General features: G+C 43.7%; 1 protein-coding gene across 3 annotated transcripts in view; it reads right to left on the bottom strand.

The window, feature by feature from the left end:
- PARP4 (poly(ADP-ribose) polymerase family member 4) overlaps nt 1-26,617 on the bottom strand; it is an 80,392-nt gene that overhangs the window by 52,383 nt on the left and 1,392 nt on the right. For all 3 annotated transcript variants that reach the window (XM_075562873.1, XM_075562875.1, XM_075562876.1), the window contains exons 2-10: nt 20,317-20,449; nt 17,489-17,690; nt 15,681-15,747; nt 14,697-14,772; nt 13,878-13,991; nt 10,477-10,626; nt 6,675-6,812; nt 5,129-5,299; nt 1,066-1,226 (exon numbers count right to left, since the gene is read on the bottom strand). In XM_075562873.1, the coding sequence (XP_075418988.1) occupies nt 1,066-1,226; nt 5,129-5,299; nt 6,675-6,812; nt 10,477-10,626; nt 13,878-13,991; nt 14,697-14,772; nt 15,681-15,747; nt 17,489-17,690; nt 20,317-20,448 (1,211 nt within the window). In that variant the 5' untranslated portion in view covers nt 20,449. The remainder of the gene's footprint in view (nt 1-1,065; nt 1,227-5,128; nt 5,300-6,674; nt 6,813-10,476; nt 10,627-13,877; nt 13,992-14,696; nt 14,773-15,680; nt 15,748-17,488; nt 17,691-20,316; nt 20,450-26,617) is intronic.

Here is a 26,617-nt window from a genome sequence, read left to right as displayed (position 1 = left end):
AGCCAAATCAAAAGAAATCAAAAGAGTTTGATAATAGAAGAGCAAACTCTGGAGAAGGCCTAGGGGATGTGTTTTGAGGGTGACTGGCCAAGGCGAGCTGAGCACCAATTCAGAGAGGCCTGAATCCGTCCTTAACTTGAGAGAGGGGAGGTGGGTCTGGTTCTGGGCAGGTGCTAGAAAACCGTCTCTCACAACAACAGCAGTCACACACCATGCCCACCTGCAGCGCTTGCTGGTTTCTGTGGTGTATGCCAAGCCACCACGAGTGAAACAAGCAATCTGCACAAGTCCTGAAAACTGGACAATCGTCCCTCTCCTGCTGGTAGGAGGCAGCCGCAGCACCCTACTACTGGTTCCAAGGTGCGGGCAAGGTTCAACCCAGTTCAGTATAAAGAGAACTGAGATGCTGGGCAAAGTCTGGGCAAAAGACTTCCGGGGAGGGGAGTGCTGGGGTGGAGTGAATGATCAGTGAGGGTCAGCCCCACCTCTCGAAGAGTCAATAAAGTTGAATGGACTGGGAAGCTGCATCACAGCTCTGGGCCAATGGGGTTTCTAGAGAAGTGCCAACACCGCAGGAGGGCTGGTCTGCGTAGCTGCACTGGGGTTGCTGTAGCTGCTGCCTAACGCTATAGAATGCACAAGAAAGAACCAGATCGAGACCGCCAAGGGGAGACGCAGAACTGACCATTAGGGAGACGACAGTTCCCGACAGGTTTTCCAAATACATAGTTTCATGTGACAGACTGGCCCTGCCGAAAGCTGTCCTACGCATATTCCTGCAGTTTTAAGCCGGCTTTTCTCATGTAAAACCTTTCAAAATGCAACGCAAGCTCAGACATCTTTTCAATTTATAACTCTACATTTTGTCCTAAGCAAGATGGGGTAACCCTGAGCAGAGCGTAGAATCAGAGAAAACCACCCAGGCCCAAGTATAAACACAGGAAAGCAAGATGTTATCACAATATAGTTAGCCTATTGCTAGTGATTAACTTATTCATCATTAGCTCTTTGGATGAACCTGAAATAGCTTTACATGATAATACATCATGTTTCCTTTATGCTTACCTGTGATTATTCTGCAATATTTCTTTTCTAATGGTGAAAAATTCTTCAGAGTTCTGCTCAACATGCTCAATTTTGCATCTCAGAGCTCGGTATTTGGCCAGAGAGGGTGGGTTGGGTTTCGACAAATTCACTTCACAGACACTCACCATGTCTCGTATAAGCTGTTGAAAGGAATGGTGGCCGGGCGTTAGGATCAACATCTACCAAGGTAATATTTACTTGACATGAACATTTTATCAGGACATTTGGAAAAAGGAAGGGTTTTATTTTGTCCTCTTCCAAAGCTTTGGAATCAAGTTCTGTACTATGAGGGGCATATTATACTTAATCTAGTTCCTCAGAGCACAGTGTGCACGAATAACAATGGTACACATTCATAGAACACTTCCAATACATAATTTCCGGAGTCCTCCCCTTGACACGGTGAGGCAGGTTTTGTAACCCTCATTGTACAGCTGCGGAAAGTGAGTTCCGAGACCTGCAACCCCCTGATCAAGAGCTGACAAGTCAGGAACAGTGACTAGCCCGCGGCCGGGAGACGGTTCATTCTAACCAACCTCCTCCTGAGAAAGCCCATTTCTACTTCAGAGATGTTGACGCATACTCTACATTTTAACCAAATCCCCAGGGAATTCTTATACACAGGGACTCCTGTGAATAATGTTGACTCTGATTCAGTGTGTCTGGGATGGAAGTGGACATTCTCTTCAGGGCGTCAGACCAGAATGAACTGGACTAAACGGGAGCTCAGATCACCAGGCTTGAAGCCCATTAGCCATTATGTACGTTCTGGATGCCGGTCATCGCCTTTGGTTTTAAAGATGCAAAGATGAGCAAGGCATGAGCCTTCCAAGGGACCCAAGTACACCAAGCACAACGGGGTCATAAGTCTCGGATCCACTCCAGGAAAAGCCGAATTATGTTTATTTTAGGAACTTGGAATTGGCTTTAGCGTAAGTGACATGAAAGGAGGGTTCTAGCCAGTTTCCTTCCAAGGTTGAAACTGCTAGGTGGCCTTCTGACCTTGGAGTGGAAACAGCCTAACTGGAACTCAAAACCTAACAGCCACACGTAAAAGATGGATGCATGTTGCTATGCAAAGTAAGAACTGTCTGGTGAAGTAAAAACCAAACAAGGCAAACATCAACACGCACACAATCAAAAATACACACACACCAGAAGTGAAGTAAAAAGACAAATAAACAACTGGGAAGAATATTTGAAACTCACATCATAAACTAAGCTCTCTAACATATGAGGAGCTCTTCAAATCAGGATGAAAAATTTCAAAGCCTAAAGCAGAAGGAGGCAGTGGCCATGAACAGGCAGTTCACCGACAAAGAAACCAGAAGGGCCATAAGCCTTTGGAAAGATGCTCAGCCTCGGGGCACTGAGAAGCCGTTTCTCACCCAGAACGTTGGCAGAAGTCTAGCAGACACTGTTGGCCAAACTATAGGAAATGGAAACTCTCAGTCATCAATAGTTGGAAGGCAACAGCAACAACAAAAATGACAACCTTGCTGAAGGAATCAGGCAATAGATGCATTTATTCTGTAAATCAGCACATCTACTTCTAGAAGGGGCCATCTTCCAGAGGTACCCCCGTACAGGTAGATGACTAATACATCAGGCCATTCACTAAAATCACAAAGGTGCACGTCAGGGCTGTGTCCTTTCACCAAACTTATTCATGCTGTGTGCTGAATAAATAAGCCAAGAACACAGCACTGGGATTGGAAGATGTCTCATGAACTGAGTCTTAACCTGCAACCTGCAGACGGCACAGCCTTGCTTGCTGGAAGTGAAGAGGGCGCACAGCATGGCTATACGGAGATGGAAAGACCTCAACGAAAAGCAAGCAAAACCCTCATGAGAGCATCATAATAAATGGAGAAATACTGAAGTTGTCAAGGATTTCATTTACTTAGCTTCACGATTAACGGACCATGGAAGCTGCAGCCAAGAAACCAAACTATATATTCGTGTATAGGCCAAGTTTTTCAGCACAAAAAATGTGCTGAAAAAACTGGAGTTCAGCTTATACACGGGTCAGTGGTACCCCAGCGAGGTGTAACATCTCGCTGCGTGCCCCCCACCAGGTAACGGGACAAGCGCCCGCTATCTCGCAGGTGATTGCCGTTTCTCCACTCTTCATTTAAAGCCCCGCTGATACTGCAGGGCATTGAATGTTTGTTAACTCACATCTAACCAGTCAGAGGCGTCCTATGACGTGTATCTTTGAATAAGCCTTTTAAAGACCGTGTGCGAAGGATGTGGCATGAATGGATGTCATCTGGTCAAGCCCCACTAACAAAAGGAGGAAATCTCATGAAGCCTGGCATAGTTAATAGCAAAGTGGGTCCGAGATGCATGGGAAGACATGGTGCGACGTGCCTTCCAGAAACATAGTATTAGTAATGCTATGGATGGCAGTGAAGACTGCGTTTTGTATGAAAATGACAGCAGTGATGGTGATGACGGCGATCTCAGTGAGGACAGCGTCTATGATGACCTCACACCAGCTGAAGCTCTGCATTGGGATATGGACGATGATGAGGAATCCAGTTTTGAAGGATTTTAACTCTTTACATTTTAGCTTGGTTGCTGATTGAGCTCAGGGAATAGTACTCTTAAGGTATCATTGTTGATACCTTATTGTTTTTGTTGAACCTATTTTCCACTTACTGTGCTGGTTTACTAATGTTAAATGACTTGTCCTTTTATTTATGTTTTTTATTTAAAATAAATATTTAAATACATTACCCCACTAATGTCTCAATTTTTAGTAATTTTATTTTCATTTGTTTTGACTATTGAAACTCACCAATAGCTTCTGCACTTTCCACCCTAGGCTTATACTTGAGTCAATCAGTTTTTCTGGTTTCCCAGGTAATAATTAGGTACCTCGGCTTATACTTGGGTCGGCTTATATTCGAGTATATGTGGTATGTACTGCACTGGGCAAAATGCCACATAAGAGACCTCTTCAATGTGTTAAAAAGCAAGGATACCGCTTGGAGGAGTGAGGGCGAGCCAATGGAGCATCATGCAGAATTATGGAATTTTAAATTCGGAAGGAACTGCTATCATCTCACTGCTTCATCTTGATTATTGCTTTTTTCTTTTTTTTTTTTTAAACTTTCTTGGATTAAAGATTCCTTTGAAAGTCCAATGAGCGCTATGCTTTTCCCCTAACGTGCAACGCTTTACATCTGCAAACATTTCTAGAATCTAGGTTAAAGACTGCACATCTTGTCTCCACCTTTTCATTTACAGGTGAGACAACTCAGCCCCAGACAGTGGCTTTGGCCTCATCTCCAGCAGCGGTGGACCCTCTGGCTGCCCAACCCCAAATCTACTTCCCTTTCATCTTTACCAACTAGATCCTGGGTCTCTTCAGGCATCCATCTTCCTCCACGCAACTCGGGGAAGATGGCCATTTCTGAGTCAGCATAAATGTTTCATTTTCTTTGGCAGCAACTGCCTTAGGAGTGGGCTGGGCCACTGTTTACTTCTGCATAAAGCAGTGAGTCTGCGGTGCTCTTCCTGTAGGAGACACACAGGCAGGAGGCTCTGGATGTGACGTGTGAGCCACAGCAGCACAGATGGTCCTGAGAGGAGTCAGGCCGAGAGTGAAGCTGCTGCTTCCCTGTGATGACATGAGATGGAAAGCACCTGGGGCCTAGGGGAACACAGAGGGTTAATGAAACGGGCCTACGTCCATCCTTCTTATTATACCGCCTTCATAAACGTCCTGGTTTATGTTACCTAGTTATGGCTTTCCATTTCTTCTGCAGGAAGGATCCTAGCTCACTAGAACATTATTTTATAGGGGCAGCAATGCCAACCAATGGTCTACACTTCACTACGATGCTGACATGTTCGTGTTCGGGAAGAGAGTTTAGGGAACGTCCCAACGACCCCTAGTCTTGTCAAATGGTTTGATCATCTGCTTTTCGCGTATGACTCATGAGACGGATTCTGTGATTCAGCGTTATGTCATTCATCAGGTGAAGACTCCCGGGGATACTTTACATTGGATGATGACATGTCGGAGAATTACCTGGCAGAGGTCTTCTTTTTGAGACAATAGTTTCAGGGTCACTTCCGCCGTGGTTGTCCCTTTGTGAGGTATTAATCTGTAGAATTCAGTCATCATCTCTTTCAATTGTTCTGTTTCTCCGTTTTTCAGTGCTGTCTTTGCTAGGAGGAGAATGCCTTCTGCCTTGCTCACCTTTAGATATGACACACAATTATTAACGTTAAATCAGCAAAAAAGCAAAAGAAAAAAAGATAGCTAAAGTAAGTTGCCATAGACACGTTGCAATTGCCAATTTTCTATGGGGCATTTACCTGCAACAATTGCTAATGCAGGAATGAGAGACTTCGTTTTAACAGAAGACATTTAGGGAAAGGTGTCAGACTCAAACTAGGAACAAAAACCTCCAGAACACACTTTCATAACAAGTGTACTTTAAAGGGTTTAACCGATGAAATCCTTTTCTCCATGAAATATGTTCATTTCACGACACAGAATCAACTTGTCTGACTGCTTCCGTAGGCTGGTGCAGCTGCACAAGAGTTACCACTGGGGAAAACATTTTTCCCTTGCACCTAGACATCCTTAAGAAGAGCATTTGCTGATGGGCCGGAAGCACACTAAGGAACTCTGGTGGCACAGCAGATGAAGCACGGGGCTGCTAACCTAAAGGTTGGCAGTTCAACTCCACTAGCTGCTCCAGGGGAGAAAGGTGGGGCAGTCTGCTTTCATAAAGATTTACAGCCTCAGAAGCCCAAGGAAGCAGTCCTACTCTGTTCTAGGGGGGCCGCAATGAATCAGAATTGACTCGAAGGCAGTGAGTTTGGTTTTGGGGTTGGAACCATACTTACCTTTCCCAAAGACAGTCAGATGTGACAAGACTCTAAACATCATTAGCTATGAAAAAGATTAAGTCTGAGCATGGACTGATGATTAATCAAGACCGTCCACATCCCTCACGTGCTTTCAAGGTTTACTAGCCTCTTAACCTACGGCATAGACTCCGAAAGTCATTTGACCTAATGCCCTCCTTTCAGAAAAAAAGTTCATCAGCACCCCATGACAACTAAAATCTTTTGTACTCTAGCCCATAATGCAGCATAAAGTGTAGAAAGCTGCTTTCCCAGCCCCCTGGATCATTCCAGCACCCTCCCCACCCCCCTCCCCACCCAGGTGGCCATATCACCTACTTTGGGCAACACTGATCAAGCCTAGTTATTAAAAAGACAAACTGCCTGACCCTATAGGACAGAGGAGACCTGCCTCTGTGGGTTTTCAAGACTAAATCTCCAAGGGAGGAGAAAGCTTCAACTTCCTCCTGTGGATGCAGGAGTGGTTCAAAGTGCCAGCCGACGCTGCTGGCAGTGAAAGACTGCCTTTGATCAGCTCTTGGTTCGGAATCTTTGACCGATAACGATGTCTAGTGTTTTCTCTCCACTCTTTTTCTTCAGGGCAAGAGGGAAGAACAGTCAACCACCAACTCAATTTGACTTCTCAGTAAAACACAGGGGTTATTATTAAAGCGAAGGGCCCAGGAAGCAGGTTCCATGTCAAGGACCCAGCGACTTACATCATTGAGACTCATTTTGTTCACTGGCTTCAGAAGAATGTTCTCCAGATGGCCGAGTGCTTCTGCCCAGATCATTTCTACCAAATCACTCACCTCTTGGCTCAGAGTATTTGAATTTATTACTTCCTCCAAAAGCAACTGTAGGAAAAAACAAACAACAACAACAAAAATCAATGAAAAGTTATTCCATTAAAAACCATCACAGGGAGAAGTGCAGGAAGAAATCCTGAAAGCCCGGGAAAGAAGCACCCCAGCCAAGACACACCTCCTCTCTAGGTCTTCCACTTTCTGCCTTCTCTCTGTCTCCTCCATACACACCCCTCTACAGCCCAATAATGCTCTCGCTTTCCTCCAACTTTATTTTTCTGCTTGCCTTTTGCCTTCAAATGTCACCCTGTACATCCAGGTCCTTCTAGTAGCTTTAAATACATGCATGGGGTTTCAAAAAGTTGGTGGGAAAATTCTATGATTTTTGAATACAGTTTTCCACGAATATCTTTCAAACCTGCAATCAGTTATGCATTCAATTGTAGTGTTGGTAAAGAACATTGAATATACCATGGGCTAAGATGATCAATCTTAGAGGAAACACCACCAGAATGTTCTTTAGAAGCAAGAATGGTGAAGCGCTGACTCACTTTTTTTTTGGACATACCATCTGAACAGACTAATTCCTAAAAAAACACCCTCAAGAAAAGATGGCAAACTAGGTAGACATCCTGCCCAAACTTTCTACAACAAAGATACAAGAGACCAGATGAAACAGATGTGGTTGAAAATCCTGGAACCTGAGTGTCAGCACAGGCTAGAGAAGGTGGACCGAATATCAACTAAGAGGTCTTACTCAATAAAAAGCTGCAACAAAGGAGACAGAGGAAATGAGCCACGTGTCAGGGTAGCGATTTAAAACTTTTTCAAGCAGCCTTTGATCGGGACAGCCACCTGATAATTGGCTGCAATCTCGCAGGAAAGCATACATGCCCACACTTTTGGATGGTCACTGGAAAACTATGAACCTTCCTTGTTTCTCACACCTTCCTGGTGACTTGAAGCATAGCCAGGCCCCCCCTCTCCCCCCTAATGGCTGCTGACACCTTCCCTGCATAGCCACTGCTCTACCTGAGGTCACTTTGCTTATGGATCAGGTGTTGGGTGAATACTAACTATCCAGTATCTGGAGGCACGTGAACTCAGACCAGCAGAACACCCAGTGTTGGATAAGTGGTCTCTTTCTGGGTGATAAGAAACTCTTTCCATAACTAACCACCGAGCCACCACCTGTTCTCTAGGTACAAAAGAACTCCTTCTAGAGAGGCACTCTGACCCCAGACCTCTTCCAGGCCCACAGGAATGGTCTAGAATAGGCCATCCTGCCCCTTCACCTGCCCACCCCATGACTCCTTGGTTGGCGGAGCCACACAGGTGTCCTAACGCCACAGCTTTCTCCCCCCTGGAATTTCTTTCTCCGTGTGTGTGTTTTCCCTGTTCTTTCCCTTCCCTAGTTGCTATCCTTTCTTTTTCTGACTTCCCGATTTCCTTTATTCTGTCTTTTCTTCTTCTCTATTATTAAATAAACTAAATGCGAATGTAAATGAATTAAATGCATCACTCAAAAGATGAAGGGTGACAGCCTGGATAATAAAAAATAACCCAACAATATGCTATTTACAAGAGAGATACCTTAGACACAAGGACCAAAATAGACTAAAAATCAATGGAAGGGAAATACGTGTATCAAGCTAAAGCCATTTCAAAAGAGCAGAATGGCAATATCAATGCCTGATAAACAGTCTTCAAGTCAAAAGGCAGCATAAGAGACAAGGAATGACATTATACAGTGGTTAAAGGACCAATTGAACAAGGCAACTGTCATAATTAATAGCTACATACTCAATGACAGAGCCTCAAAACACATAAATCAAATTTTAATAGAACTGAAGAAAGAAAGAGACAATTCCACAACAACAGTAGAAGACTTTAATATATCACTTTCAAGAAAAGAACAACCAGGAAAAAAACCTCAACAAAAACACAGAACTAAATAACACAATCAAGCTACTTGACCTCACAAACATATACAATACCCCACCCAACAAAAGTACAATTTACAGTCTGTCCCAGGGCACATGGGACATTCTTCAGAATAGTCCAAATGCAGTTTCTCTTATTACAATGATATAAAATAAAAATCAACAGTAGGGAAAATCAAGGGGAAAAATATCAAGTACATGCAGATTAACATCCTGCTTAAAAACTATAAGCCAGTAAAAGAAAGAATCCTTGTATTAAACAAGAGTAAAAATACAACACACCCAAACCCAAACACAGCAAAAGCAGTGTGAAAGGGCAACAAAACACATACATCACAAAAGAACCCAAATCAACACTTTAATCTAACATCTGCAACCATTAGAAAAAGAACAACAAAATAAGCTGACAGCCACACACACACACACACACACACACAAAACAACAAAACATTAGAGCAGAAATAAATGAAACAGTTTAAAAAAATCCAGAAAGAATCAACTAAAAGGTGGTTCTCTGAGAAGAAGAATAAAATCCACAAGCCACTGGCAAATTTAACACAGGAGATGCAAATAACGTGTATAAGAAATTAAATAGGAGATGCCACAATAGAACAAACTGAAATAAAAAGGAAATAACAGAACATTACAAAATACTGTACTCCAATAAATTTGAAAACCTCAAAGAAATGGATAGATTTCTAGAAATACACTGCCTCTTCCCATAAAAAAACTCCCACTTAAAAAAAATTCCCATCCAAGAGGATGTCATTGAAGGATTTTATCCAACATTCAGAAAAAAGGTTGAGACTTATTCTAATTAATCTATGCCAAGATACAGGGAAAAAAGGAATATTTCTGTGCTTTGAGAATGATTGGGGCGGGGAATGTATGGATGTGCTTTATACAATTGATGTATGTATATGTATGGACTGTGATAAGAGTTGTATGAGCCCCTAATAAAACATTTAAAACAAACAAAAGGAATATTTCTGAACTCGCTTTATGCAGTAAGCATAACCCTAACCCCCAACCAGGAAACTACTTCCCATAAACAAACAACATTTACACAGCCATGGTAGTGAGAACAGCCTGGTCCTGGTAGAATGACAAACACATAGACCAATGGGACAGAACTGAGCTCCTCAAAGTAAATCTACCCACCTGCAGACCAGTGACCTTACACAAATGACCCAAACGCATTAAATGGGGAAGAAATGATCTGTTCAACAAACAGTACTGGCAAACTGGATATTCATTTACAACAAAAAATTAAACAGAATCTATATCTCATACTACATACAAAGCAAACTCGTAGTAGGTAAAAGACCTAAATATAAAGCCTAAATTTATAAACATCATGAATAAGAAACAGAGGCAAACTTAGAGAGCTAATTGATGATTTAAGTAGCTTTTCAAACTTAACAAAAAGCTCACAGTGAGCAGAAAGGGAAAAGGAGAAGTCATTGCTTCGGGGCAGAGAGTTTATGCTACTAGTGATGGACAGTTTGACAAAACAGTGAACATGTTTACACAACTTGTAAAGCGTAATCGATGTCACTGAATTTTACAAGGGGCTTCAAAAATTCATGGGAAAATTCCATTATCTTTGGATGGTATTTTTCACAAACTTGTTGAAGCCCACTCTTATATGTAGAAATTGTTGAATAGGGATGCATTTTGTTGTGTATAGTCTCATTATAATAAAACAACTATAACCCGATAACACAAGATTATTATGGCCAGAAGAATAAACACATGGAAATCAGTCTTACTGCTTGCAGTTTTTCAGATGCTAACTGGGTTGCTTCTGGCGTGAAGGTTTCTCTTAGCAGAAACCCTTGTCTCTTCAGTTCTTCAAGGAAGCTGTCATAGAATTCACTTGCACCCTCAGCTGTCTTCTTCCCAGAGGACTGTCTTCTGGTCTGTGGATTGCAGTTGATCTCAACATGTTAGGATATGAACGCACAGAGACTACATACAATGCCCATCTTTACTAAACACTCACTATGAGCCAACGGGGAGGAGAAACTTCCTGCCATGACGGAGTTTAGAAACTCGCTTATTGTTGCTTTCCCTCCAAATAGTTAAGCCTCCAATTCTTCACAAAACTGTTCAAAGCCTAGCAATAAGGGAGTGCGGGGAGAGGGAAGTGGCTTGCGCTGAAAAGGGGTTCTTGAGACCCTGGAGTCGTTCAGAGTCCTTGTGTTCACATTCCACAAAGCAGTCTGGGAAGCTTTGAAGGCTGCCTCTCTCTGTTTTTGGAAATGTAAAAAAAACAGAGGAGACAAAAAAAAAACTTTGAAAAGAAGATGGCTTTAGAAGAGAGAAGCAATAAAGCCCACATGGAAGAAGCACACCAGCCAGTGCGATCACGAGGTGCCAAAGGGACCAGGTATAAGGCATCAAGCAAAAAAAAAAAAAAGAATATATATATATATGTGTGTGTGTGTGTGTGTGTGTGTGTGTGTGTGTGTGTGTGTATATATATATATATATATATATATATATATATATATATATATATATATATATATATATATATATACCATAGTGAATGAAGGGGGAAGTGCAGAGTGGAGACCCGAGGCCCAAGTTTCGACCACTGGAGATCCCCTCATAGAGGGGTTTAGGAGAGGAGATGGGTCAGTCAGGGTGCGATGTAGTACTGATGAAGAACACAGCTTTCCCCCAGATCCTGGATGCTTCCTCCCCCCAACTACCATGATCCGAATTCTACCTTGCAGGACTGGATAGGGCAGAGGTTGTACACTGGTGCATATGGGAGCTGGAGGCACAGGGAATCCAGGGTGGACGATACCTTCAGGACCAGGGGTGTGAGGGGCGATGCTGGGAGAGTGGAGGGTGAGTGGGTTGGAAAGGGGGAACTGATTTCAAGGATCCACATGAGACCTCCTCCCTGGGAGATGGACGGCAGAGAAGGGGAGGAAGGGAGGCTCCGGATAGGGCAAGATATGACAAAATAACGATGTATAAATTACCAAGGGCACATGAGGGAGGGGGGAGCAGGGAGGGAGGGGGGAAAAAAGAGGACCTGATGCAGAGGGCTTAAGTGGAGAGCAAATGCTTTGAGAGTGATTAGGGCAAAGAATGTACGGATGTGCTTTATACAATTGATGTATATATATGTGTGGATTGTGATAAGAGTTATATGAGCCCCTAATAAAATGTAAAAAAAGAAAATGATTAGGGAAAAGAATGTACAGATGTGCTTTATACAATTGATGTATGTATATGTATGGATTGTGATAAGAGTTGTATGAGCCCCTAATAAAATGTTTTTTTTAAAAAAAGGAGAAGCCCACAGTCCAAAAGGCTGTAGAGTAAGGAAAACTCTGGAAGACTGTGAGGGCGTACACAACATTCTTGAAGGAGCAGGGCGAGGGGTGCTCTAGAGAGGCACAGTCCTCTTTCTTTCTAACCTGCCCAGGGACATGGCACTCCCTGCTCTTTGGAAACCCTTGCCTCTGCATGACCAAGTGCCCTACCATGAACCCCAGGGAAGATGGCTCTGGATTTATGACCCTAGGGATGCTGCATCAGGCTGCACCTGACCTTTGGCACCATATGAAGAACTTCTATAGCTCAGGACAGAGGGTCTCGATTAAGAAGGCTAACGTTCAACGTAGACAAAATTATAATATATTCTATCTGAGTTTTCAATTTGATTTTTAAATTTACTCTTCATCCAAACAACTAAATGCACAAATGCGACTTTGGAGGATCTCTAGTTCGGTTGCCATGGAAACCTGATAAAGGGGGAGGTCCACTGGACTATTAGATGAAACTGCTTAAATGATGGAGGCCTCTTACTGGTAATCTGCATCTCTAGGTAGGGGGAGCCTCGGCTGTGGGTTTTCCTGAGAGCCAGGACTCTTATAATTGGCACGTTCCTTGGAAGCATCTGGAATCCATGTCAATAGGAGAGAGCTATCGGCTTCCCGTGGGAGAGGGCTTGCAAGCCTGCGTCCACTCGAGGCGAGTCTTCTTCCCTCCCACCTGCGCTGCCGGCTGGGGTAGCTGACACCCGTGAGCCTGGCTGGTGAGGATCACTCCTACTAGTGCCGCCCAGTCTGCGGAAGGAGTTTCCTAGCCTGAACACTTTTCTAGCGCCAGGAGGGCCGGTGGTAGCTGTATAAGTTTGAAGGCTTCATCTAGACTTCAAATAACTGTCTACCTTGGAAGTTTGGAGGACACCCTCGTGGGCGTCAGGTGAGTGTCACTTTGGTATTGATTCTGGAGCTCGTGCTGTTTCGTAATTATTTAAGACAACTGGCCTCCCTCCGCAAAGCCTTCGCTTTCCCAGGTTGCCTATGACTGAGTTGGCAGAATTTTACACAAATTCCAGTATCGTTACTTTTCACAATAGATTCAAATTATTCATGCTTTGACTTCCTTCGGATGGTAATTTCTGATGGGTCCTGGTGCGTAGTACACTATTTGGCACACAAACCGAAGCCACCGCCATCAAACCTTATTCTTACTCCTAGTGACCCTGTAAAGGGTTCTAGCGGCTGTACATCTTCCTGGCAGCACACAGCCTTCTCTTTGTGGAGCAGCTGCTGGGTTTGAACGGTCAACCTTCTGTTAGCATCCCAACACTTACCCCACAGTGTCACCAGAGCTCCTCATTTGGCAAATGCTTCATCAAATACTGAGGAGCCCTGGAGTGGGTTACTCATTGGACTGCCAACCACAAGGTCAGCAGTTCAAAACCACCAGCCACTCTGTGGGAGAAGATGAGACTTTTTACTGCCATAAAGAATTACAGTCTTAGAAACCCAAAACAGGCAGTTCTACTCCACCAGGTCCCAATGAGCCAGAATGGACTCAATGGCAAGGGAGGTTTTTTGTGGTTGTTTGTTTTTTAATAAAGTATGCAAAGGAATTGCCTTTAGAGATGTAAATAGAAAAATATTCATGAATGATTTGGAAAAGGAGCAGGAGCCCTCTAGACCTTGAATCCTGGGGAATGATGTCAGATGGAGGCGCCCAGGTGATCCACTCAAGATAGACAGTTCCCACTCTGCAACACTCCCAAACGGAATGCACTTTCTCCTTCAAAATTATTTACCAGGTAAACAACTTGGTTTGTTCATTAAACACTGTTAAGGAAACTAATTGTGGACAAGGGCGGATGTAAGAAGACCATTACCTCGATGCCATCAGCCAGGAAGAAGCAGACAGTTACTAGAAAAGGGCAATGTGTACATTCCTGGAAGCACTGCAGTTCCACCACTACCGTTTCCTTCCTGCCGTCCGCCCCAACCTGGGAAAAATACGTCAGATCATCCACCGCATTAGTCAAATAGCAATGTCATAGGCGCCCTTAGAAAGGCGGAATCATACACGTGCATTTGGAATGTCACTTTAGAAAGCACAGAAAAGCATTAAAAAATTATCATCACCTGACACTTGACTCTAGCTAGTCACAATATTTTGGTACATGTCCTATCTACATATTTTTTAGCAGTGATATATCTATATGTGTTTAAACAGTCTCAGTTTTCATGTTTTCTTTTTTCATGGATGGAAAGGTTATTTTCAAATTATAGTTTTCATGTATATGAAAAATCCTCAGGGAGCTTCATTTTGAATATCAGCGTTGATTTTCATTTAAGGCCAGAGGAAACGTATTTGGTTAGGCTTGGTTTCCCGATGCACATGCAAAGAAAATTTAGCATTGTACAAATATATGGGGTCAAATTTGCAACTATTAGACTATAGAAAATTTAATTATCAGTATTTTTATTATTAACAATCTGTATTATTTAAATTTTCTTATGAACCAGCATTGCTTTTAGAATAGAAACACGAAACAACTAGAACTAAATATTTTCTTGACTTAAAAAGCAATTTATATATTATGTTTTTATTCAGAATATGCATTTTAAAAACAACGAGAAGACAATTGAACAGGGAAACCATCAGAAGGTCTTTTGTTCTTTTGCCCACACAGAAATTGAACTCTTACCTTTTCCAAGGTGTTATATTTTGCGACTTCAAACTCTTGAGGAAAACGAGGAATTTCAACATTCTCTGTACAAACCCTAAAATTTATATAATTCAAATTTCAACATAAAAGTGCATTCTTAGACCAATTAGAACGGTCATAAAGTTTTCCTTACATGTCTCATAATTCCTTGCAAAATATATGAAGTCCTTGCTTAACACCACCCGTTAGGTAATCTATCAATTGAATGAGCTGCTGGCTCCTCCTGAGTATGAACCTGGAGCTCTGATCCCAGGCACTGGGACTACTGTCTGCATGGAAAGAGGAGCCGCGGGCGCGGGAGATGTAAAATCACTTGGGTAGCAGGTAGGAGGAAGGGCCACCCAGAGACGTCTGTTTTCTCAGCCAAACTCCAGTCTCTAGACATGATGCAGCTGTAGACCAGGCACCCTCACTGGCTCGAACACAGCCAGCTCTCTTTTAAAGCAACGGGCCAGGCTCCTCAGCATTCTTACTTTAGAGTCTCAGTTTTAACCTTCTCTTTTCAAACTACTTTCATGAATACAGTACGCCCAAAAGGGATGCCTAATTAGTAAGTGCTATTTGGGGTTTAAGAAACAATACAGGACTTTGGTCTTACATGCCCCCTTGAGGACACTGGTTGCTACTTCCGGCTTTGAAACAGCCCCTAGGAGTGATTTGCTCTGCAAAGGTAGTCAGTAGGGTAATCTACAAAATCTTATCTCCAGTGATTTTTCTTTTCAAAAATTCACCTAATCTCACAATTCTATCCAATCTCACATAATGTTGAGGAGCTAAAAATTCTGTTACCATAATTGAAGTCAAAGGTCTTAAGGAATGAAAATTTTCATAAAGCCTTAGGTGAACAAAACAAATTTAAATCCTTTTTGAAAAGGCCCGCCGACATAGTATTTTACTACTATGCTCGGGGGCTCAGACACGCTTGCACACCCCGTAGAGTTGTAACAATCAGAAATGGATTACTCAGTGAACTCCACAATGTTTTCCTTCTCGGAGGGACTGTGCAGGCCTGGAACATCTGTTTCCACTTCTAGAATTCAAACAAAGAGAACACTTGTTTACGGATCAAACATTTACTACAATGAATAAATAACTATTGGAGTTGCTATGATTCTTGTTTTTTAACTTTTACTTTTTTTATCAATCATTTTATTGGGAGACTCTTACCAATCTTATGACAATCCATCATTCAATTGCATTAAGCACACTTGAACATATGTTGCCATCAACATTTCCAAAACATCTTCTTTCTACTTGAGCCCTTGGTATCAGCTCCTCTTTTTTCCTCACCCCTCACCCTCGTGAGTCCTTGATAAATTATATATTATTGTTATTTCGTGTCTTACACTGTCCGTTGTCTCCCTTCACCCACATTTCTGTTATTCGTCCCCCTCGATGGTGGGGGGCTATATATCCAACCTTGTGATGGGTTCCCCCTTCCCCATCCCCTACCCTCAAGAAATCGCGATTCCCATTACTGTTCCTGAGGGGTTTATCTGTCCTGAATTCCATGTGTTGAAAGCTCTTATCTGTACCAATGTGTGTACTTTGGTCTGGCCGGATTTGTGAGGTAGAAGTGGGTCATGGTAGTGGGGAGAGGAAGCATTGAGGAACTAGAGGAATGGGATGGGCTATACTGCACCCTGGTTGAATTGTCCCTGCCTTGTAATACTTCTGGGGGGGGGTAATGGACCATATTTACTCTGATTTCTTCCTTCCTGTGTGTCCTTAAATGAACTGTATTGCTGGGCGCCAATGGACCCACAGCGCCCCCGTGGGGGCAGAGTAGAACTACCCCACAGGGTGGCTTTCTCCGCTGTCCTCTTAGGGAAGCAAGCTGCCAGTTCTTTCCCCCAGGGCATCATTGAGCCGGTCCCAACCACCAGCCTTTCTGTCAGCAGGCCAATGCTTTAACAGCTGTGTCACCAGGCTCCTTAAACTAACTCTAGTTATCGGTCATCCAAAGGCCATATGGGTGAGAAGAGGATGGTGTAGAGGATGAAGAAGCGAGCGTACTGTAACTCTATCTTAATAGGTAACTAAGGGACATTCTAATGTAAACTATCTTTAAAATTCATTGATAGACATTAACATTTGCGTGTGGCATCTTTCTTTTATAAAGATGATGGTGAGCATGTTATAAGTGTTTCTTATATACTGCAGGGTCAGGATGAGGTTCTTTCAAACTAGGAACTGAACCCACGCCCAGGGACCACCTTTCCGTTCAAGAGCACACAGGTCTATAAAGTGAACAGAAACCCTGGTGAGGAAAACACCCCTCAGAACAACCAGCTACAGGACAGCAAAAGGACAGCATCTCCTGAGGACCCAAGTACTGCAGGCAGGAAAGGACAGAAAAGGACAAATGAAATCAGGGAACCCAAGGAGGGGACCAGATAGATGCTATTCCACTGTGAGGCTCGCAGCGAATATCACAAAACAAAATGTGTATGAATTACGGGATGGAAAACTAACTTGCTCACTAAACCTTGACCCGCATCGGAATTTTAAAAATACATAAATATAAGGCCTCAGAAGATGGACACGTGAAAGTGTCCCGGGAACGCCTAGACTTGGGGCTGGGTCTCGGGTAGACGGACAGTCATGCTCCGTCACTTGGGAACCCTGAGCAAGAAGGGCTGGTTAGGCAACTGGTGTCAGAACAGAAGCAGAACAGAAAGGGCTAGAATAGAACGGATCCTCCCAGTTTGATGTGAGAAGTGAGATCTGACTTTTCCACGGTCAAACAGGAACAGGAAGCAAATGCTTACCAGAACTGCTTTCCTTGGGATCAGGCGGTAGTGTGATGTCTGGGGACTTATTAGGATCGTAATTCTTTACATCCAGGAGTCTCCTTTCTTTAAGACACTCCCCGATAAAGTCTGGGCTTACAATATGGATATGTTTCTCATGGAAAAATTCCAGCTGATACTGACTCAGAACATCAGCGTTGTCTAAGATTACGTGTGTGCACTGCAAATGAAAGAGGCAGTCCATTAGGCACAAAGACATTTTAATAAATCTCTTCTGGCTGTCATATTCACTCTTACAAAAGCAGTCTGGTTTGAAGTAAATTTGGGAAATTTTTTCTAAGATTGCTAAAACTTTTATAAATAATACAGTATCTAGTTAAACAAAAATTTTAAAAATCATGTTTGTAAAGAGGACCAAAGCTCAACTCAATGCCACTATGTCACCAGGCTCCCTCACCAGTTGTTGAAGAGGATCCGAAACACTCACTGCCATCGAGTCCATTTGGACTCGCCGAGAGCCTGCAGGCAGAGTAGATCTACCCAGGTGGGTTTCCCAGACTGTACATCTTTGTGAGAGTAGAAAGCCCCATCTTTCTCCTAAGGAGCAACTGGTCATTTCAGTTTGCTGGCCTTGTCATTAGCGCCCTACCTACGCCACCATTAGGGCTCCTTTAAGGCGTTTGGAAGGACTGTCATTGATGAGCCGGGCCTCGAGGATGCTTGTGGAGCTTCACTGTCAGCAACGCTCTGATGAACCTCCTCAGGCCATGACAGTTGTGCATTTGTTCAAGGATTTCCTTAGGAGTGGAATGAGACGTGCAAAGGGCATCTGTTATTTGTTTATCTGTCATTTCACGAGTGCACTTTTGAATAATTATAGCATGCCCTTCGCAGAGTGTCTAAAATGTTAAGAGTTAGGATCTGTTAACTTCTCACCACTGGTCCCAGTTCCTCTCCGAGGCGCCTGCTGTAAAATTTTCCTCAAGTGTCCTTCTAGAGAAATTCCACACACACAGGAATGCTTTTAACCACAGTGGCGGCAGGTTAGGCGTACTTTTCTGTTTTTGCTTTTCTACTGAACAACTTATCTGGGAGATCGGTCCTCATCATTGCTTGTCGGTCTGTCTCCTTCATTTTAACAGCTTATACACATATTTCATGTGCTCATAGACACTGACAAAAATAACTTCCAAGTTGAAATAGGTATTGTTTGTATCTGAGGTCAGTCAAACATGTGTGTTAATAGATCATATATATATATAGTATACCTTTCTATAAATAAAAAAATCTAACTAATACTTCTCCATACATTAAAAATCTTTATCATAAACTACAATAACGAGAGTTCTTATGTGTCTAAAAGTAGCACTCATTTGTTATTACAAAACATTGTCATACGGTTGTAATGTTTAATATTTAAATTATAATGTTAATATTATCGGCTTTGTGAGTGTTTGTTCGTAATTACAGGTAGTAAATTAGCCTAAACTGGAGGTAAATAGCAACATTCTATTTCCTGACAGTCGCCTAATAGCTATAAAATGTCAAAGAAAAGCCTAGCATGTACCTGGAGTTGAAATCGCCCCCCAGGACCAAGCAGAAGCCCCCATTCCCACACCCCCTAAGTCCTAGGGTGGAGCAGGTGACTCAGTGGGCCCAGTTAAAGGGAGAACCCCTGAGAGTCAGGTCCCCCATTTGCAGCCTTATGACTTCATTGGCTCGACGAAGATCATCTGAAGTTCATTTTTTCCTCCTTACAGTGAGGTGTTCAAAAAGAGGCAGTCAGCCTTCATTGTTTTCGAGATTTCATCTGAACTGTGAGACCTATAGTTCGTTTCAAGAAGAAATGCTGCAGGTAGTTTTCTGCAGCCTTAAACAAACAAAACACTCAGTACAGGTAAGCCCAGGCATTCAGATGACATATCCTTGTGTCCATCCCCCACGAGATGCATCCAGAGGCCCTCATGACACTGGAGGTGGCATGGTGGACACTGACTACAGCATTCGGTTGGTCGAAGGCTGTGCATTTCTCCTTTGACAAATGTGACAGCTGGATTTTATATCGACTTGCACCGGTGTGAAAGTAGAGGGCTGAAGTCCAGCCTATCAATCAGGTCACAGCCTGGTGATGCTCTTTTGAGGGATGTGGGCTTTTGATAGGAGAAACACTGAGAACTTCTCTCTCTGGCCCTCTTTCCATCTTCCTCCTCCACGGGGCTCTGTATCTGCTTCCATGGGTGGACGTAAAGTGGGTCACAAACCTAGAGAGCTGCCACTCCCCGGTCATGTTCCCACCAACCTTGGATCCACGTGACTCTGCACCCACAGACCTGAGATTTCTCTGCACCCTGCTTCACCTCTCTGCATCATCGGCCACAGCTGTCTGTGTCTTAAGAGGGCTCCAGCCACTATTGGGGGCGGACTAGTCTGGGATGGCTTCCTGATATAAAATTACTCATTGATACAAAGTTCTTTCTTATACATCTATGAGTGTCATTGGTTTAGTGTTTCTAGACAACCTAGTCTAACACAACGATATTTTTGGCTAGTCTGAAATTTTTCTCTTTACCACTTCAGCTGTGCTCCAGTCCTATCAGATCCCACAGACAGCTGGGATTATCTCACAACAGGGAAGAGACAGGCCCAGGCTCTCTTTCCGCTAATCACGCCCCCCCCAGCCCAACGTCCACATTGCAATGTCACAAGTTCCCCTGCCTTCATGGATTCCCCTGCCATTATTGCCAACCTCCTGCTGCCAGCTTTTCTCTGCTCGTTCTTCTTACCAGGGCCCACCTCTCCACAGTGCAGGATGTTGATCAGACAGTTCTTGGAAAACATATACATACCTGAGGATTTATTGAGAAGGAAAACTTTCCACCATTCTCCTTAATGTCCGTTTGTAGCTTTTTCTTCTGCTGACGAGCTAAGTACTTGACTTTCAGATAGAAGGTACAATTTGCAAAGATTCCCCCAGTCATCCTGCAGATAAAAACAAATTTCAAGCCGTTGTTTTAAAGGGCTCTCCTCTTGGTGACTCTGTTGGTGAATTTAGAATTATTTTACATGCAAACTGCTGGAGAATTGGACACCATTTTTTTTACTGACAATCATATTACAATCACAAAAAAGAATAGTATCCTAATTTGCAGTATGTATACTGGCTTTAAAATGATTTTTATAGCAGATCTCATGATAGCACAGGCTTAACATCCCCTAAGGGAAACATTACAAATCTCAATACAGAGGAGTGTGTGGCTCAAGAATGTCCAAGCATTTATTTCAAATTAACATGAACATCAAGTTATCACTGACCATTCCTCCCACAACCCTCTACTTCTCTGTTGGGCTAGGTAATCCCTTGCAAAGGCCAAGCAGAACTCACAAACTCACGATGAAGGGAGCTTTTGAGGGCAGCTACCATGTTACCACAACCCAGAATCAGAAAATAGTAAGGAAACAGCCACTGGTCCACAGAAACACCTGTTCTCAGCTAGTAGCTCACTCTGTGGTTGAGGAGCAGAGCCTCTCCCTGGGTCTCCCGGCCTCTGCTTTTGTGGGCCAGGAAGCTAGTGCGTTTGCCTGTTTTACAGTCGTGGCGCTGCTCCTCTGTTTGATCTCATCATCTCCTTGCCCCAGCCTTTGGGCTCAGCCTGGCTCCTTTCCTCTGTCGGATGGTCTCCAGGCTACAGCCTCCAGTGTCTCTGATCCCAGCCTCTGCGCTTCTGAAAGAGATCTTGAATACGCTCCTTTAGTGGTGCGCCTTCCCTTATGTTCCTGGGATTTCTCTCTGTGTCCAAGACGGTTCTTGAGATCGTTAAGGTTTATTGTACCAACCTGGCCAATAAACACATGTGGGATTCATTCAAGGGTGGAGGGATAAATGGCTCAATGAGCCTCGCCTTTCTAGTTTTCGGGTCTCTTGCTTTCTGATGGTCACACCAGGGTGCAGCTGCATTAGCCAGTTCCCTGCTTCAGCTGGCAAGGCTCACTTCCTGCAAGACATCCCTGAGGAGTACCCGCATGGACCTACCCAGATGCAGCCCTGGGTGCTGGAGCAGCCGTGTGGAGACCCTACCAGCACTGAGATGCTTACACGTTCACTGATTCGGCTTTCCTCCTGCAGTTGGCGTCATTGTGTGTGTTTTGTGAGATGGAGGAGGACTTTGTGGATTGGTGTTGGGCATATAAGCTAATGTTGGACTTATGGGCTTGGACAGCACTGGGTTGGGATACTTTCTTAATGTACACTTACTCTCTCTATAAAATTCTCTGTTATACATATGAGTTTCTGTGGATTCGTTTCCCTAGTTTACCCAGACTAACACAGCTCTTGTACACATAGGAATGGTTTTGATGGAGGTGTGGTTTTTGTCTTTCAGCTGACCACATCCCCACAGAAACAGAGGAGAGTGACTTGGTCCACCCGCTCTAGTAAGGTGGAGACAGAACAGATCCCACCTACCCTGTCCATTAGCACGGCAGAAACTCCTTCCAAAACGGGACTATAACCATGGGCATAGAGGCTAGAATTTATAATACATCACATTAAGGGACTATGGTTAGAAGGGACAAATTAATTAACTACATCTCAGTGCCATTAACATTTCATAATTTGGTGTTGACTGAGTGTCTTTTTACACTCAGGTTCGTAATGAGCATTTCATTGTATATGAGCGTGACGATAATGATGGATGCTGTAAAAAAAGTATTAAACCACACTGCTTCTTCAGTTCATGTGTCTTGCTCGGAGTAAGATGAGCAAAAGAGTCACAACCTTGGAAACTCTACAAAGGGTCACTAGAAGTTGGGATGGACTTGATGGCAGTGATATCTCTACTCATAAGCATGGGTATCTTATTTTTTAAAGAGTCATCACTTCTCGGCCTTTTGGCTAAGATCAAGTGTAGTAAAGAGTCGTGTTGGTGGAGGTGGTGTAATGGGTTATGCATTGGGCTGCTAACTACAAGCTCAGCAGTTCGAAACCACCAGCTGCTCTGCAGGAGAAAGACGAGGCTTTATGAGTCACAATCTTGGAAACCCACAGGGGCAGTTCTACTTTGTCCTGTAGGGTTGTGTGGAGTCCTAATCGGCTTGATGGGAGTGAGTTTGGTTTTGGCTTTTGGCGGCACCGTGGATTAATTGTCCCACTGCTAATTGCAAAGTCGGAGGTTTGAACCTATCAGCTACTCTGCAGGAGAAAGATGTAGTAATGTGCTTCCATGAAGACTCACCGCCTTGAAAACTTGATAGGCAGTTTCCCTCTTCCCTAGAGAGTCACTATGAGCAGGAATCAATGCAACAGCGTGGGTTTGGTGGGTTGGATCTTGCTCTTAGCCTCTGACAGTTAACAAATAACCCAGTAAAAGGCTAAACATCTTGAATGAATCTGACCCATTTTAAGGACAGTGTCAGTATAACATCATAGCCCGGGCTACCGTGAACGAGGCAAGCTCAAGTGGGTGTGACTGCACAGGTCCACTTGTCCAGGTTCTTGGGTGTGTTTTGAAGCCCTTTGACCTGTGCTTTTACAAAATAAAAGTTTTCTAATCATAGTAACACATGCTTACCTAACAGCCCCTCCCATCAAGTTAGTTCTGACTCACAGCCATCTTACAGGGCAGAGGAATGTCCCATGAAAGTCTCTGCTAAAGCAGACTGCCCCATCTCTCTTCCAATGAGCACCAGTGGCTTTGAACTGCTGCCCTTTTGGTTAGCACACTTCAACACCAGGAGCCATTTATACATAATACATGCTAAAGAAAATTTGGATAATATAGTATTGCATAAGAGCAGTCAAATAATCTCAAAACCTAGGTGTCTAGCTCCCTTCTTGGCTGGCACTGGATAAATGTCTATTTACTAAAAACTTGTAACCATCCATTAGAGCCTAGAAAAGATTGACACTCAATGTACATAATGGAATGTATGTGCATCTCCTCTCTCTAAAGAGGCCTGGGAACGCCCTACAAGACCACAGGCCAAACCAGACCCACTGCAGGCCAGTCGATTCCGACTCATAGCAACCCTATAGATCAGAGTAGAACTGCCTCTGTGGGTTCCCAAAACTTGAAATCTTTATGGGTGTAGAACGCCTCATCTTTATCCTTTGGAGCTGCTAGCGGTTTTGAACTGCCCACCTCACAGTTAATAGCCCAATGTGTAATCCAGTATGCCACCATGGAGATCCTATATAGGAGTTCCAAGACTAAATTTTTACAGGAGCAGACACCTTCATCTCTCTCCCGTTGAGCTGCTGTGCTGGTGGGTTTGAACTGATGACCTTGCAGTTAGCAGCTCAATACCTCAGCCACTACACCACCAGGGCTCCTTTCTTCATAGACAGTTCCAATTAAATGCTTACTAAATCAACGGTCCTGTCAAATGCAATGAAAAGACCCGCAGCATGCCTATCTCAAAAGAAAAACAACAATAACAACCTCACTGCCATCAAGTTGACTTGGACATAGAGCCACCCTATCGGGCAGGGTAGAACTGCCTCTTTGGGTTTCTGAGACTGTGAACTTTGTACTGTTAACTGTTCATGAGAGCAGAAAGCCTCCTCTTCCTCCTTTGAGAACGAGTGACCTTGCAGTTAGCAGCCCACCATGTGACTCCGGCACCACCAGGGCTTCTACAGCACGTCCACACTAGGGTGACTGTCTCTTTGGGCACAATGCCAGAACAAAGCAACAAGGCTCACGGGGTTCAATTGATCCTAACAGCGACCCCATAGGGCAGGCTGGAACTGTTGCTGTACAGTTTCTGAGGCTGTAAATCCTTACGGGGGCAGACTGCCACATCCCTCACCCTCAGAGCAGTGGATGGGTCCCTATTAGAACTTAAATTCTAAACCACTTGTTTGCAGAAGGCTACGGTTTCCTGGGGGAGGCCGAACTCCACTTTGATCTTGACCTACATTCAGCCTCCATTTGAGTTTGGAGAAACTGATTTGATATGGCCAATGTTGTATCTATCTGGATAAAGCTTAATATTTTGATTTAAGATTTCTGAGGGGCTTTAATGTCAAGTAGTATAAAACCAGCAGCTGAATTTCTTGCCATTAAAACAAGCTTTGCTTTAATTACTGGTCTGACGACCCCTGGTGGCGCTTCGGGGTGAATTGGTCCGTGAACTGCAAGGTCACTGGTGCAAAACCAAGAGCCTACTCCAGTACCGAGATGAGACGTCTGCACCAGTAAAGAGTTACAGTCTCAGAAACTCTAGACAGGGTCATGGTCACCATAGGTCAGAAACACCTCGTTAGCAGTGGTTTGGGGGATGTTGGGGGGCGGGGCAGTTGCCACTGGCTTGAAGAATTAATTCATTCTTTTTATAATCTGCCTCTTGTGAGGGCAAAGATGGATTGGGTTTACCAAGCCACATGTTTGTTTGTGTTTAAATAAACAATAAAAAATATCAAATTCACTGCCCTTGGGTTGATTCTGACTCACAGCGATACTTTGGGACAGAGTAGAACTTCCTCTGTGGGTCCGAGACTGTAAGTCTTTATGGGAATAGAAAGTTTCCTCTTTCTCTTGCCTTGAGGCTAGTGATTTCTCACTACCTCATGGATAACTTACTACCCCAGCAGAGCTTCTTCCTGTTTGGCGTCAAGCCACAGGCTTTCGAAAAGTTTTTACCCTTGAGATTTTAGTTCCAATAACTTCAGTAGTTCTTAGCAAATTATTAAAGATCCCCTGACAATTTTTGAAACTTTGTGGAAAGGTCACAAAATCTTTTCCCTGCTTTGTGAACAAAGTGAAGGAGAGTTTTATTTAAAAGGTTATAGTCTGAGCCTCGGAGCCTGCCAGTGTTACTGGTTACACGTTGGGCTGCTAACTCACGGCCACCAGCCGATCTGACAGACTCATTGTGAGTTGAAACAGCCTTGATGGCCGTACAGTTTCAGTTTTTCATCATTCAGTTGCTAACCTTGGGGTCAGTGTTTCCAAGTTGCACGAAACTCCTTAGGAGAAAGATGAGACTGTCCACTGTAAAGATTTAAAACTACATATGGGTTGCTAGCATCTCCGTTGGCTTAGTGGGTTACAACTGGGGCTGCTAACCAAAAAGATCAGCAGTTCAAACCGCGGTCTGGGAAACCCACAGTGCCAGTTCAAACTCTGTCCTATGAGTTGGAATCGACTCAATGGCAGTGAGTTTGGAGTTCCATAGGTCACCATGAATCAGAATCACGTCATTGCCTGTGGGTTTAGATTCCTATCAGGAGATATTTTGCCTGATATTAGGTAACAAACACATGATATTATCTAGCAGCATAAAGGCCCAGTGGGCTTAATTGGGAGAGTAACTCCTCTTACCTAGAAGACTTAATTCAGATGTGTTTGCGCTTCAGACCTTTGAAAATACGGTCAATCACTATGGCCAGGGGTGCTCTCCTCTGATTTCCAACGGACTTTGGCTCTGTATGGATTCTGTAATTAGTTCCCTTCGGATCTGTCACCTACAAAACTGATTAGAAGTCTGCCATAGCTATGAAGTTTCATTTCAGATATCTGGCCCAATATTGCTGTCAACGCTTGTGTTCGAGCCTTGCCTTTCATGGAACCTAAGGCAACCCACACAGATTGTTGGCCCCAGTCACCCTGAGTTTTTGAGGGGGAAAAACCCTCTGGTACTTAAAAGCCCTTAAAACAATCAAACCGTGATCCAAATAGTAATCACCCAATCCAACAGTGGTACAAAAAAGTGAAATCATTCTGTTCTGAGCATTGTGGACTTTTGAAGAATTCAGTATGGTTATGGAAAGAGACTCACTCCACCAACCAACCAATAAGTAAATATTGGGCATAAAAATAAAAAATATTACTGGCCATTAGGTTTAGGGCTACATTAGAGTGCCGTTCTGCACAGTCACACTGGGAAGTACCCTCTAGCAGCTTCTCTCTCACAGAGGAACCCAGTGAACCTAAGCACTTGCTCCCCTTGAGTGTGAGCCAGAGTCAGAGCCACTGTCCAGCCCCGGTAGAACTACGCTGAGGCTATGCTGTCTCTTGATGGGAGGAGACAGCCTCTTTTGTCACCCTCGCTGGAGGAGCCCCTAGTGGTTCCTAAAGAATGATCTGGCCATTAGCAGCCTAAGTCATTACCATAAAGCCTCCTCCCTACGCACAGCAGGACGGAGCA

The sequence above is a fragment of the Tenrec ecaudatus genome, chromosome 11 (assembly GCF_050624435.1).
Source record: "Tenrec ecaudatus isolate mTenEca1 chromosome 11, mTenEca1.hap1, whole genome shotgun sequence".
NCBI classification, from domain to species: Eukaryota; Metazoa; Chordata; class Mammalia; order Afrosoricida; family Tenrecidae; genus Tenrec; species Tenrec ecaudatus.
This window is presented reverse-complemented; position numbering and strand designations above follow the sequence as displayed.